Raw genomic sequence first — 15,847 nt, 5'->3', positions numbered from 1 at the left:
CATATTCAAAAGTATATTAGAAAGTTTTGCAAAGATGTACAACATAACTTTTTTTTGTATCTGACAGTGCCAGTGAGATCCCAAAAAGAAAAAAATTATATATATATATATATATATATATATATATATATATATATATATATATACACACACACACACACACACACATATACATACATTCCCGACCATGTACATGTAATTTTACTGCCTCTATCACCTATATTTATTATAAAAATACCTCTTCATTAAAGGGGTATTCCAGGCAAAAACATCTTATCCCCTATCGAAAGGATAGGGGATAAGATGTCTGATCGCGGAGGGGCCCGCCGCTGGGATTCCCCGCGATCTTCCAGCAGCAGCCCGCATTCTAGGTGTAGCCGAGTCTGAAGTTTCGGAAACCTCCAGGTTTCCAAGACGGGGATGTGATGTCACGCCACGCCCCCTCCATTCATGTCTATGAGAGGGGGCGTTGTGGCCATTACGCCCCCTCCCATAGAAATTTATGGAGGGGGCGTGACGTCACGTCCCCATCTCGGAAGCCCGGCGGTTTCCAAAACTTCAGAAGCAGCTACGCATAGAATGCGGGCTGCTGCAGGGAGATGGCGGGGGATACCAGTGGCAGGCCCCCGGCGATCAGACATCTTATCCCCTATCCTTTCGATATGGGATAAGATGTTTGCCCGGAATACCTCTTTAACTCACAGCGTTGGAAATCCTCTCAGGGGAAGGGTGCATGTGGTGGTGGGTGATTGGTGTGTCTGCTCATGCAGCCTTGTCCATGAGTCCTCTCTTGTCTATTACTTATGGACAAGCTTGGCATGCTGCAGGACTGGTTAGTGTCCCAGTAGGTATGGGGACCCCTAGTGGTGGTATTTTCAGGAGCCATGGTCTAAAATTTTAAACTAACATATATTACAAAGGATCTTTAATATTCATTAGTAACAACATATAAAGCGTTATTGGATGTGACAGTGCCCATTTAAAATAAACAGGCTTTACTCTGGTATCTTCAGTGCTCCCATAGACAAAGCATGGAGCTCCTGCTGCCCACACGCAGCGGGGAGAAACTTAGCCCTGTTCTGGAGATAGCAGGCAGGCCTCAGAAGTATTCATTTTCTATGAGAGCCGCAGAATCTTCTGCTATCTTCAGCAGCTCTAATAGAGATCGACTAGAGCAGTGCACATGCATGACCTGCTGCTCCATTCTTACAGGAGACTTTGGTTCCCATTTTCAAAATCGCATTTCAGTGATTGGACTCCAGCGATTGGACCCCTTGTAATCGTATACTTCTCTCCTATCAAAGAAGGTAGATCCCCTGTAATAAACTACTTACTGAAGTTATATACTAAATCGCACAACTTTTTGTCATATGTTTTTGTAATATGTTTTTGTAATTTTCTATATACGTAAGAGCTGGGCTCAGCTGTCTACTTTTTTCATTATGTGGTTCCTTTCACATAAAACCCATTTTAGTACTATACCGACAGATAATGCAAGATGCTAATTATTTCCTGAACGTGTTTTCACAGACAGACTGCTCAAAAAAATAAATAAAGGAAACACTTAAACAATACAATGTAACTCCAAGTCAATCACACTTCTGTGAAATCACACTGTCCACTCAGGAAGCAACACTGATTGACAATCAACTTCACATGCTGTTGTGCAAATGGAGCAGACAACAGGTGGAAATTATAGGCAATTAGCAAGACACCCCCAATAAAAAGGACTGGTTCTGCAGGTGGTGACCAGAGACCACTTCTCAGTTCCTATTCTTCCTGGCTGATGTTTTGGTCAGTTTTGAATGCTGGCGGTGGTTTCACTCTAGTGGTAGCATGAGACGTAGTCTACAACCCACACAAGTGGCTCAGGTAATGCAGCCCATCCAGGATGGCACATCAATGCGAGATGTGTCAAGAAGGATTGCTGTGTCCAGAGCAAGGAGGTGCTACCAGGAGAAAGGACAATACATCAAGAGATGTGGAGGAAGCCTTCGGGGGGCAACAACCCAGCAGCAGGACCGCTACCTCCGCCTTTGTGCAAGGAGGAGCACTGCCAGAGCCCTGCAAAATGACCTCCAGCAGGCCACAAATGTGCATGTGTCCACTCAAACGGTCAGAAAGACTCCATGAGGTCCCGAAGTTCACAGGTGGGTGTTATGCTTACAGCCCAATACCATGTAGGACGTTTGGCATTTGCCTAATGCAAAGCAATGCTAGACCTCATGTGGCTGGAGTGTGTCAGCAGTTCCTCCAAGAGGAAGGCATTGATGCTATGGACTGGCCCGCCCGTTCCCCAGACCTGACTCCGATTGAGCACATCTGGGACATCATGTCTCGCTCCATCCACCAACGCCACATTGCACCACAGACCCTCCAGGAGCCAACTCATCAGGAGCATGCCCAGGCATTGTAGGGAGGTCATACGGGCACGTGGAGGCCACACACACTACTGAGCCTCATTTTGACTTGTTTTACAGGGGTTATCCAGGAAAAAAACTTTTTTTTTATATATCAACTGGCTCCAGAAAGTTAAACAGATTTGTAAATTACTATTAAAAAATCTTAATCCTTTCAGTACTTATGAGCTGATGAAGTTGAGCTGTTCTTTTCTGTCTAAGTTCTCTCTGATGACACGTGTCTCGGGAACCGCCCAGTTTAGAAGCAAATCCCCATAGCAAACCTCTTTTACTCAGTGCAGTTCTCGAGACAAGCAGAGATGTCAGCAGAGAGCACTGTTGCCAGACAGAAAACAACAACTCAACTTCAGCAGCTGATTATTATTGAAAAGATTAAGATTTTTTTAATAGAAGTAATTCACAAATCTTTAATTTTCTGGAGCCAGTCGATATATATAAAAAAAATAAAAAATAAGTTTTTCCCTGGATAATCCCTTTAAGGACATAAAATCAAAGTGGAGAACCACACTACAGGCTGATCCAACGTTGATGTAGAGTGTGACTCCATATCCAGACCTCCATGGGTTGATAAATTTGATTTCCATTGATAATTTTTGTGCGATTTTGTTGTCAGCACATTCAACTATGTAAAGAAGAAAGTATTTCATACGATTAGTTCAGTCATTCAGATCTACGATGTGTTATCTTAGTGTTTCCTTTATTTTTTTGAGCTGTGTACAAAAACAAGTGTACTCCTTTAATACTGTGTAATGCAGTGTGTCCCCAGAGTAAGGATTAGCAAGGTGAGAAAATGCACAAATCAGCTGGGAAATCCAATGTGAAAGACAAAAGAAGCATCATATATTATTTAGGCATGAGTCATTTACTGGCGTTACCCTCTGTCTGAGATCCTTTTCAGCTTCCCCTAGAAGATGTGGGAGAAAACAGACCAAAATGTGTAAATACCAATGACTATACATGGTTCTTTGTCGAATGTATTTATACAGCTATTCAGATGTTTTTGGAAATAAATCACTAAATCTAGCTTCTACTTAGCTAATCCACCCTGTCTGTTTGGTGTATACTGACCTATACAAGACAAACACAGGCCAAAAAGACATACTTTTGACGTCTATGGCATATCATTGATCAGTGAATGCAATCTTCAGATTGCATGTAATAGTGCAATGCAAAAAAAAAAAAAAAAAAAAATAAATGTGTAAATAATAAATAAAATAAATTTAAATTAACCTCTTCCCTGATAAGTTTGAATCCCCCCCCCCCCTTTTAAAATAAAATCTTTAAAAAATGTTTTAAAAAAGCCCTTCCTATAATAATAATAATAATAATAATAATAATAAAAAAATAAAAAAAAACTGTCACAAGACACAGAAAAAAGTATCAGTAATTGGTATCGGCGAGTAGTATCTGTACTCTGTCTTAAAAAAAATGTATCCAAAATATATCCACGATCTGACGGATCGTCACAGTACACCGTACTGATGGTACAAAGTTCACCGAAGCTGAACTGGTAAATTACTTTCTGTAGCTTCTGTAAATCTAGTGGAATTCCAGAAGTACTCTCCAAATAATAAATACAGGAACTGCTATGAGTTTCCACGCACATTCTCTTCAGTGCAACTCACTTCCAGATGGAAAACAAAGCAGCGAACATGGCATGTTAAAATGTTTTATACTGTGCTGCTATTTTTAATAACATCCTATTATTGTTTAAAGCATTATAATGGGGGGCCGTCGCAAAAGAGTAGGCTACTCAGAAGCCAGGCAGGCATCTGCTGGAGTAATCATAGTACAGCAGAAATTAAAGGGTAAAGTGTCAGAAAACCAGGTACTGAGACTCTTCCAGCACCCATGACACCTGGAAAGTATACTAGAGCAGTCTGATGCATATTACCCAGGTAGAATATATTTTTGTGAAATGCAGAATTTCCGTAGCAGAATGTATGAATAGGACTGCGGAATCACATTGAAATCAACGTAAGTTTCAGCAGAATTTCCGGCGTAATGTTTAGGAAGAATTCCACACAGAAATTACGCCGTTTGAACATAGCCTTAGGGAGAACATTGAGGGTAACTGCATACATGGGACATTTTCTGCAAGTGGAAGTCTGTTCTGTTCATCTCATTGGGTTGTATGGATTTCTGCAGATAGACTAAACAGATGCAGAAAATCTGTTGCATGAGAATTCCCCCACAGGGTTTATTCGCATATACAGTATCCTGCACGTACTGAATTCCCAATCAAATCCACCTGTGTGAATGAGCCCTAAAAGAGGACGCATTCACTAGTATATCTATCTGTTTTTGCGCATGCATGGTACTATAATTTTAGTGAGCAGAAAAATGGCCCCAGTAATGTCATGTGTCGGTGCTACGATATGATATACATCAGTTTGCTCATGTATATCTTGGTTATATAGCAAAACGTGATGTAAATGAGACCTTAGGGGGAGATTTATTAAAACCTGTTCAGATGGAAAGTTGCCCATAGCAACCAATCAGATCGCTTCTTTCATTTTTTTAGAGGCCTTTTGAAAAATGAAAGAAGCAATCTGATTGGTTGCTATGGGCAACTGGACAACTTTTCCTCTGGACAGGTTTTGATAAATCTCCCCCAAGGCCATCTGTGGCCAAAAACAACTTCTCCTTTATCCACAGGATAAAGAATAAGTGTTTGATCGCGGGGGTCCGACCACTGGGACCCCCCCACGATCTCCTGCACGGGGCCACGGCTCTGCCGTGCAGGAGGCGTGCCGACTGCTACATGACGTTGCGGCCGAAGCGCCTCCTCCATGTAGTTCTATGGGAGAGGCAGGGAGGCAGCGTTCGTGCCTCCCCGCCTCTCCCATAGAACTATATGGGGAGGGGGCATACCATCTACCTCTCTAGGTCGATGCTACGCACATTAGCGCTCTCACTGAGTGCTAATGCCGGGGCCCAGTTCAAGAGATAGCAGGGGGTCCCAGCTGTCGGACCCCCCGTGATCAAACACTTATCACCTATCCTGTGGGAGCAGCAGAAGACCGATCAGACAGCAAGAAGGCAGGTAAGGGCCATCGCGGTGTCCCGATCCGCTGAGCTGCCAAGATACTTTTACTTTCAGTTTAGACGCCGCGATCAATGCGGTGCCGGGCATTAACCCTGGGTCCTGGCTGCTCCAGGTTTGAAGCTCGTGAGCACGCTTCAAACCCTGGTAACGGGACCAGTGTGTACAGGTACGCCCTTGGTCCTCAAGAGGTTAAAAAGTGAAAGAAGTGATCTAATTGGTTGTTATGGGAAACTTCACCACTACACTACACATCTAAAATCCCATGGATTGCAAGATGAAAAACAACATGGGTTTACTTCAGGGAGCTCATGTTAAACAAATCTTATAGATTTTTTTGACTGGGTGACTAAAATAATAGATGGCGGAGGGGCAGTAGACATCGCATATCTAGATTTTAGTAAGGCTTTTGACACTGTCCCACATAGAAGACTTATCAATAAACTACAGTCATTGAGCTTGGACTCCAATAATGTTGAGTGGATTAGGCAGTGGCTGAGTAAGGCTGGGTTCACACCACGTTTTTCAAATACGGTAACCGTATACGGTTTTCCGCAAAAAAACGTATATGACCGTATCCGAAACCGTATGCATAGAGAAAGCATTGTAAACCGTATTCCAAATGTTGTGTACAGTTGCATCCGTTTTGCCTCGGATACGGTTTTGCCGATTTTTCAACCGTAGGCAAAAACGCTGTCGACCACGTTTTTGCCTCCAGTTGGAAAACCGTATGCGGTTCTTTTAACATTGTTGTCTATGAGAACCGTACACAAAATTTCAGAATACGGTTACACACAGTTTTTCTAATACGTTTTTGGAGTTGACACATGCGCAGATTGGAATTTCAATAGAACAATAGTAACTTTATTAAATTGCTGGAAAACTAATTCCAACAAAATAGCAAAACCGTTGGAAAAAACTGATGCAAACGGATAGAACCGTACGGGGAAAAACCGTATACTTTTTAATTTGGAGTCATACGGTTGCATACAGTTTTTGCCATACGTTTTTTAGCGGAAAACCGTATACGGTAACCGTATTGGAAAAACGCGGTGTGAACCCAGCCTAACAGACAACAGAGGGGTGTAGTCAATGGAGAACATTCAGAGCACGGTCTTGTCACCAGTGGGGACCTCAGGGATCTGTACTGGGACCAATATTGTTTAATATCTTCATTAGTGATATTACGGAAGGTCTGGATGGTAAGGTATGTCTTTTTGCTGATGACACAAAGATATGCAACAGGGTGGATGTTCCTGGAGGGATACGCCAAATGGAAAAGGATTTAGGCAAACTAGAAGAATGGTCAGAACTCTGGCAACTGAAATTTAATGTGGATAAGTGCAAGATAATGCACCTGGGGCGTAAAAACCCTCAGGCAGAATATAGATTATTTGACACAGTCCTGACCTCAGTATCTGAGGAAAGGGATTTAGGAGTAATTATTTCAGAAGACTTAAACGGTAGGAAGTCAATGTAATAGAGCAGCAGGAAATGCTAGCAGAATGCTTGGATGTATAGGGAGAGGTATAAGCAGTAGAAAGAGAGAAGTGCTCATACTGCTGTACAGAACACTGGTGAGACCTCATTTGGAGTATTGTGCGCAGTACTGGAGGCCGTATCTCCAGAAGGATATTGAACTCTCTCTAGAGTATCTAAGAAGAGCTACTAAACTAGTACATGGATTGTAGGATAAAACTTACCAGGAAAGGTTAAAAGGACCTTAACATGTATAGCTTGGAAGAAAGAAGAGACAGAGGGGATATGATAGAGACTTTTAAATACATAAAGGGAATCAACACTGTAAAGGAGGAGAGCATATTTAAAAAGAAGAAAAACTACCACAAGAGGACATTGTTTTAAATTAGAGGGGCAAAGGTTTCTGCAGTAATATGAGGAAGTATTACTTTACTGAGAGAGTAGTGGATGCATGGAATAGCCTTCCTGCATTAGTGGTCGCTGCAAATACAGTGAAGGAGTTTAAAACATGCATGGGATAGGCATAAGGCTATCCTTCATATAAGATAGGGCCAGGGACTATTGATAGGATTCAGATTATTGGGCAGACTAGATGGGCCAAATGGTTCTCATCTGCTGACGCATTCTATGTTTCTACATTCTAGAAATTCTATGTTTACACCACTCTTCCTCTAGACAGGCTGTCCGGGCATGCTGGGAGTTGTAGTTTTGCAACAGCTGGAGGCACCCTGGTTGGGAAACACAGACTTATTGGTACAAGGAGCAAAGTCTGTAAGACAGGAGATAACTGAAATAACAGTTCTGAAGACTTTGGTAGTAAAAGCTCCCAGCATTCCTTGCTGGCGTTGTGCCTACTGACTGCTTTTTCTGGTCATTTGCATTCTTGGAAATGTAGTGTGTACACCAAGCACTGTATAGTTATCTGATGTCGGAAGAGCTAACTCCCCAAGCTACGCTGTTAAAGGTATGTCAGGCAACAAGCTTATCCAATGTAACTAATGACAACCTGCAAAACTGTGAATGCAGCCTCGGAGCATGGTACAGATTAGGATCAGTACAAGATAAGAAGTGCAATGCATAAATTAACCAGCATAATAAATTAGACATATTTATTTACAGACTGTAAATGGTGATCAAAGGTTAATGCACTGAAGGCTTTATATCTTCATCCCACCTCAGTTGGGATTATATATTATCTTACGAGTCCTCCCTTCATATTTTTGTAAATATTTTATTATATATTTTCATGTGACAACACTGAAGAAATGACTCTCTACTACAATGTAAAGTAGTGTGTATGACAGTGTTTGACCCATTAAGGACGCAGGACATACCTGTATGCCCTGGTCCAGTTACCAAGGTTTGAAGCGTCCTGGCAGTGTGTCCTGACAGCTATCAGCAGCCAGGACCCAGGAATAAAGGGGTATTCCAGGATCTTTTTCTTATTTGACTATGCTACAGGGGCTGTAAAGTTAATGTATTTCATAATATAGTGTCTGTACCTGCGTGTGACGGTCGTATCACAATTCTTCTGTGATTATCGCCCCAATATTTATTTTTAACAGCATACAAGATTACTCAGGTCTCGGGATTTCCCAGGTTGGAGTGCGTCGAGACCTGACATCACTAGTCAGGTGATCAGAGGGAGCCTGTCCTGCTTCAATTTTGCAACAGCTGTAGACCCCCTGGGTAGAAAACACTGTGGTTCAATGGGTGGGGTGGCTGATGTGTGGGAGGAAGAAAAGTGATCTTAAACTTTCAAGCTTGGAACTGTGGGATGTGTAGTTTCGAGAACAGAATCCAACAGGAAATACCCAGTTCTTGCAGGTAAGTACTAAAATCCCCTTAAGGTGGAAAACCCCGTTAATGCCGGTTATCAAGGTTGGTTGTGGCGTCTAAAATGCTGGGTTAGCGTGACGGTCCCAATGTAAAGGTCTCGAAGTAAAAATAAGAAGTTAATATATGTGAATAAGCCCCTAATAAACGTTTGAATCACACACACCCCCTCCCCATTTTTTAAATAAATAATGTAATTAAAAATAAACATATTTGGTATCGCAGCGTGCATAAATGTCCATACTATCAAAAGATTAAACTGCACAGTAAGTGGCCCCAAATTGCGCATTTTTGGTCACTTCATATACCATTTAAAAAAAATAAAAAAAAGGCGATCAAAAAGTCCCATGAAAGCAAAAATGATACTGATAAAGACTACAGACCATGGCGCAAAAAGTGAGCTCTCATATACCCCCTTATGTGGAAATAATAAAGATATAGGGGTCAGAAGATAACAATTTTAAACATGCTAATTTTGGTGCATAGCTATAATTTTTTTAAAGCAGTAAAATAAAACCTACATAAATGGGGTATCCTTGTAAACATATGGACCTACAGAATAAAAACAATGGCCCTTATTTACTAAGAGTGTTGTGTAGGTTTCTCTGTGGGTTTTAATTCCCTACAATTTATTTTCCACTGTATTTACTAAGGTTTCCCTACATTTTATATATTTTTTTTTAACACACATGCTCTGATCTGTCGGGTTTTCCTCAGCTGAAATCCACCACATTTTCTGTGGAAACCTTAGTAAATGTTGGTTTTTTGTGAAAATGTCCGGAACACGCCACTTTTGGTGACCACGCCCCCTTTCCCAATGGATGCGCCCCTTTTTCGTGTTCTCTTAGCAAAATGGAGAGTTAGTCAGGGTTTTTTCAATTCTGGCACAAATTCTGGCGCAAATTCTGGCGCAGACAGAAATTCTGGTGCTCAACCCGACAAAACATGTCGGGTTTGCAATAGTAAATAAGGGCCAATGTGTCTTCGGGTTCCCCGCTGCGGCACCGCGCTCTCATTACAGCACAGAGCGAGTTCGCTCTGTGCGTAATGACAGGCAATACAGGGGCCGGAGCATCGTTACGTCACGGCTCCGCCCCTCGTGACGTCACGGCCCGCCCCTTTCAATACAAGTCTATGGGAGGGGGCATGGCGGTCGTCACGCCCCCTGCCATAGACTTTCATTTGGGGACGGGCCATAATGTCACGAGGGGCGGAGCATGACGTCACGCTGCTCCGTCCCCTGTATCGCCCGTCATTACGCACAGAGCTGCTCCCCAGCAGCGGGACTGCGGCGATCTGACATCTTATCCCCTATCCTTTGGTTAGGGGATAAGATGTCTAGGGGTGGAGTACCCCTTTAAGGACGCAGCCAATTTTATATTTGCATTTTCTTTTTATTTCCTCACTTTCCAAAAATTATAACTCTTTTATATTTCTATCCAAAGACGAGTATGAGGGCTTGTTTTTGCGTGACCAGTTGTCCTTTGTAATGACAGCAACATTTCTAAGATACTATTTGTGTGGGGAAATTGAAAAGAAAACTGCAATTTAGCAAATTTTGCAAGGTATCATTTTCACGCTGTACAATTTACAGTACAAATTACCTGTTTTATTTATTCTGTTGATCAATACGATTAAAATGATACCCATGACTAAATACTACATCCATGACTTATTGTACCACTTTAAAAAATCTCAAACAATTTAACCAAATGAGTGCGTTTAAAATCCCTCTATTTTGCCAACCTATAACTTTTTCCTATTTTCATATAAGCGGCGGTTTGAAGGCTCATTTTTTGGGCCGTGATCTTATTATGTGACAAAAAAGCAGCAATTTTGGACTTTTTTCTTATTTATTTATTTATTTAGTTTTTACACTCTAATAGAAATAATTTGTTTGCTAATAGTGATCAGTGTTATCAATAATCTGCTCTGGTCTGCTCGATCTCAGACCAGAGCAGAAGACCTCCGTCCGCCATTATGAATGATCGGTTCCCCGTGGACAGTTCCGGTCTGGGTTGGACGGGAGGAGAGCTACGCCATGCGAGTATCCTATATATTTGTTATTATTTGGTCTTTGTACATTTGAACCTGATGAAGACACTAGCAGGGATGTGGAATTCCTATCGCCCGATGCCAGGGACATGCAGTTCCGGGCAGGTGAATTTTTCCGGCCCTTAGCCCGGCTTCGGGCAAGCAGGGCCGGACCTAACAAGTGTGGCGCTCAGCAGTCTGTATGGAGCGGGCACCCGACTCCTGCCTGTTCCATACTCTGCAGCCCCCTGGTGTTCTCAGTAGCCGGGGGCCACCGCTAATAACCAGCATGTGGCGATCGCTGTGGCTGGCTATTAACCCTTTAGATCACCACTGTCAAAGCTGACAGCGGAGTCTAAAGGGACATGTGAATGCTTCCTGGTGGGCAAGTGGGGTGGATAGCCCCCGCATCTCGATTGCAGGGGGGGGGTGATCTGCTATGGAGGTAGCCGGAAGGCTTACCTTTGTTCCCTGCTGTCCTGTGGCTCTGTCATTGATAGAGCCTAGTCCAGCCAGGCTCTATCAATGGATCACAGAGCGCACAGATCAATGGAGTTCAATAGAACTTTATTGTTCTGTATGAGGAATCTAATGAGAAATCTAATGATTCCTCCTAAAAGTCTAAAAGTGTAAAACAAAACAAGAAAAAAACATGTAAACATAATAAACATATTTAGTATCGCTGCATGCGTAATTGTACAAATTATTAAAATATAACATTATGTATCCCATACGGTAAATGATGTAAATGTAAAAAAAAAAATAAACAAATACCATTGACTGGAATCCTGTTGCACCGGTGTATAATCCCTACGGAGAGTTGAAGATTTCACAATTTTACACATAACCTAATTTCTGAGCTTATTTGTTTTGGTTTCTTCGTATGTATGGATTACTTGGGTTGTTACCAACATCTGGTGAAAACTTCATGTCACTAAACTTATTTAGCGAAAAAGATGGTGACATATTCACTAATTGTTTTCCCCACTGTACTTCATCCATTATCTCAGGTGCTGGTCCTGATATCCCTTCACTCATGATACAATGTAAATGGACATCAGTGATAGGGGAATTCGAGTGGCATTTCCATGCGGAAATGAAGAGGAATGAAGGAGGAGGCTATTTAATCTACTTTTCTAAATTCCGGTCGAAAACTTTGTTGGGCAGAATTTTTTTTTTTTTTTTTACAATTGATTTCTATTGGATTCTGCTCGCGGATTCCGCTTGAAGAATGAACATGCTCTTTCTTCAAGCGGAAAGGAATTCAGTGTCAGAATTCTGCGCGGGGGGGGGGCGCCACAAGGTTAGCTTGCACAGGGCGCCTGAACACCTAAGGCCGGCCCTGTTCCTAACCAGTGTGCCTCCAGCCACTGGCTTTCCGGGCATGCTGGGAGTTGTAGTTTTGCAACAGCTGGAGGCACACTGGATGGGAAACACTAACTTAGACATGTAGTGCCATAAGATCTGCACAACATACATCTTCTCCAGGATCAACCATAGGTATGAAGTCTTCTCAGTTGCTCCGGAGCATCAGTCCTCACCAGTAGTGTCACAAGATCTGTGTACCATACATCTTCTCTTGGCAGCCAGGGCTGTATTTACATGCTGCCCGAGTCCCTCTGACTGAATACACCCCATTAAGATGATTCCACAAGCGTCAGAATTTCATATACAAATCTATCACAGTGTTAAATGTTGATTTTGTTGCAGATTCACCAAGGATTTCACTCTTAGGGAACGTTCACATGGACGGATCCACAGTGTATTTTACGCTGTGGATCCGCTGATAGGCCGTACAGTGTGCCTGCTCATAGAGGCAATCCTCCGCTAAAAGCAGACACTGCGATTGGCCGCACAACACTGTGAAGCACTGCGCTAATGCACAGAACTTCCACACATCACAGCCACTCTCCCTGCTCCCTGAGCTAGGCCAAGAGCAGCCCCAATGTGCGCAAGTATACTGCGCATGCGCAAATCGCACAGATGGAGGCCCACCGTGAGTCCATCGTCTGCGGGTCCGCAGCGTAAAATATGCTGCGGATCCGTCCATGTGAATGTACCCTTATACACAGTACGCGGTGAAATTAATCACAAATCCATCACATAGTGGCTGCAGATCTGCAGATACAATTTGCAGCCGTTTTGACCCATGTAAATTCAGCATAAGACCATGTTCATACGGCCAAAATTGTGCGGAATGTCCACCCTGAAATCAATGGGACTCTGCCACTGCAGAATATTCCTGCGGAATTCCACTTGGAAATCCTGCATAAGAACATAGCCTAAGGGGGGGGGGGTTTGGGTAATTATTTCCACCCAGGCCATAGAATGGCACCAGCAGCTACAATCAAGTTTTTATTAATATTTTTACTCACTTAGAGGAGAACTCCAGAATACAAAAATTGTCCTCCATACTGCCGGCAGTAAAAAAAAAAAAAAAAAAATAGATACATACCTTCCTTCGCTCCCCCGGTGCCTCTGGTAACCCGCTCCAGTCTTCGCCACGATCCTCTTCTTGGTTGCCGGTGGTCGGAGAGTCTTACTGCACTCAGCCAATCAGCGGCCGCAGCGAAGTCCCGACTCGGCCGGCGATAGGCTGAGCGGCAGTGTGACGTTTTCGGCCCCGGCAGCAGGTGCAGGTGTAGTGAAGAATTTTGTGTCTTTAAGCGTTCTCACACTGCCGCTCAGCCTATCGCCGGCCGAGTCGGGACTTCACTGCGGCTGGTGATTGGCTGAGCGCAGTATGACTCTCCGACTACCGGCAACCAGGAAGAGGATCACGACGGAGACCAGAGCCAGTTACCGGAGGCCCCGGGGGAGCGGAGGAAGGTATGTACCTATTTATTTTTTACTGCCGGCAGTATGGGGGGACAATTTTTGTATTCTGAGTTCTCCTTTAAAAAGGGGTACTCCACTGGAAAACATTTTCTTTTAAATCATCTGGTGCCAGATTAAAAAATCTTAACCCTTCCAGTACTTATCAGCTGCTGTATAATACATGTATATAATGCTGTATAATTTCCTTTCTGCCTGACCACAGTGCTCTCTGCTGACACCTCTGTCCATGTCAGGAACTGTCCAGAGTAGGAGGAAATCCCCATAGCAAACCTCTTTTTTGCTCTGGACAGAGGTGTCAGCAGAGTGAACTTTTGGTCAGGCAGAAAGGAAATTCAAAAACAAAATAACTTCCTGTGTATTATACAGCAGCTGATAAGTACTGGAAGGATTGGGATTTTTTAATAGGAGTAATTTGCCTATCTGTTTAACTTTCTGGCACCAGGTGATTTAAAAGAAAAACATTTTCCAGCAGAGTACCCCAGGCACAGAAGCTGAGCCTTTACAAGTCTACGGGGCATCAGTCCTAGCCCGGATGACTTTAGGTCAGTGGTCTGCAAACTGTGGACCTCCAGATATTGCAAAACTACAATTCCCAGAATTCCCAGACAGCTGTTTGCTGAAGGCCCACAGTTTGAAGACCACTGCTTTAGGTTCTGGGCTTCCGTGGCACTACAGGGCATCAGTCCTAACCAACAGTGCCCTATTATCTGTGTATCAAAAATCTTCCGCCCTTTGGGGTGGTTCCCAACCTGTGGCTCTCCAGCTATTCTAAAATCACAACTCCCATCATGCTGGGACACATAGCATGAGGGGAGTTGTAGTTCTGCAATAGCTGCAGAGCCACAGTTTGGAGCCCAGTACAGTATAGGGGCATTACTCCTAAGCCAGTGTTTCCCAACCAGTGTGCCTCCAGCTGTTGCAAAACTACAACTCCCAGCATGCCCGGACAGCCGTTGGCTGTCCGGGCATGCTGGGAGTTGTAGTTTTGCAACAGCTGGAGGCACACTGGTTGGGAAACGCCGTCCTAAGCACTGGAGTTGAGCAACACACACTGGATATCCCAATATACTGCAGTAGACAGAGCAGGTGCTATTCACTGACATGAAGGGGGGCTCTTACCTTTGTCTCTGTACCAGGCTGTGTAACAGGACAGGGAGACGACAGCAGCCACACAGAGCAGTGTCACCAGACTGCCATTCCTGCACCTCATCTCACATACCCGCGGAGCTCCTCGGTCACACCTGCCCGGCCGCCCGTATATACAGCCGGCGCCGTGTGTCCTCCGCGCCGTGTGCCCTCAGAGGTGCCTCCCTCGTTACAGCCCTGTCCGCCCTATATCCCAGGTGATCCCCTCCGGGCGTCCAGCACTCAGCCTCCTGTGCTCCGGACTCACCCGGCCGCCCCACTCCGCGCTCTCATTGCCCGCCCCTCCCTCATTTCCTTTCTGTTTTTCTGATAAGAGGTAACGAGATCCTGCGGCTCGGGCTCTGTTCACACAGAAGCAGGCGGCAGCGCTTCAACAGCTGTGACTGAAAGGGAAACGTCACTAGAGACGTGTGGAAACTGGTGACCTTATTGTGGAAGAGACTGAGCTTTACAGAATCTGGGGATAGTCCTCATTGTGACATCACAACTTTCTGATAAAACAGTTGTGTTAGAATGGCTCACCCTATCAAGACCTGTGCTTGTTGTCAGTGAATGGAGTAAAAAAATATCTGTTATCCAAAGATTACGTCTTATCTTATACACCGGCTAGCTGATAGGGGGATGAGGGGTCCCCTACTGACCACAATAAGGCGGGTTTCACAGGGCAGAATTCCTGCATGAATTTATAGCCAATACACTTCGATAGGATTCCTGCAGCAGAAATTCTGCAGTGTGAATGGGACAGCAGAATCCCATTGAAGTGTATTGGCTATAAATGTATGCAGAATTTTCATGCAGAATTCAGTGCAGAAGTTCTGCGGTGTGAAACCCCATTCACACAGTGGAAATTCCGCTTAGCTGCATGAATTCTGCATCCGCATTGGTTTGGTGCAGAATTCTGCAGATTTAGAACACATGCGGAATTGGTGCAGAATCCGTACGGAAATGTTCGCACGGATTCAGCATGATTCTACATCTCATCTAGGCTGGGTTCACACTGCAGAATTTCTGCCGGAGATCAAGCCGGTGGCTCTAGGACCGAGCAGAC

At 43.9% G+C, this 15,847-nt stretch overlaps 1 protein-coding gene across 2 annotated transcripts in view; it reads right to left on the bottom strand.

Moving 5' to 3' along the window:
• The window catches only part of MGAT4D (MGAT4 family member D), a 165,521-nt gene extending 150,179 nt beyond the window's left edge, over positions 1-15,342 (bottom strand). For both annotated transcript variants that reach the window (XM_056562925.1, XM_056562926.1), the window contains exon 1: positions 14,773-15,342. In XM_056562925.1, coding sequence (XP_056418900.1) covers positions 14,773-14,863 — 91 coding nt within the window. In that variant the 5' untranslated portion in view covers positions 14,864-15,342. The remainder of the gene's footprint in view (positions 1-14,772) is intronic.
• Between the last annotated feature and the right edge of the window lie 505 nt (positions 15,343-15,847).

Source organism: Hyla sarda, chromosome 1 (genome assembly GCF_029499605.1).
Source record: "Hyla sarda isolate aHylSar1 chromosome 1, aHylSar1.hap1, whole genome shotgun sequence".
NCBI lineage: Eukaryota > Metazoa > Chordata > Amphibia > Anura > Hylidae > Hyla > Hyla sarda.
Note: the sequence above shows the minus strand (reverse complement) of the source record. Positions and strands in the feature narration are given on the sequence as shown.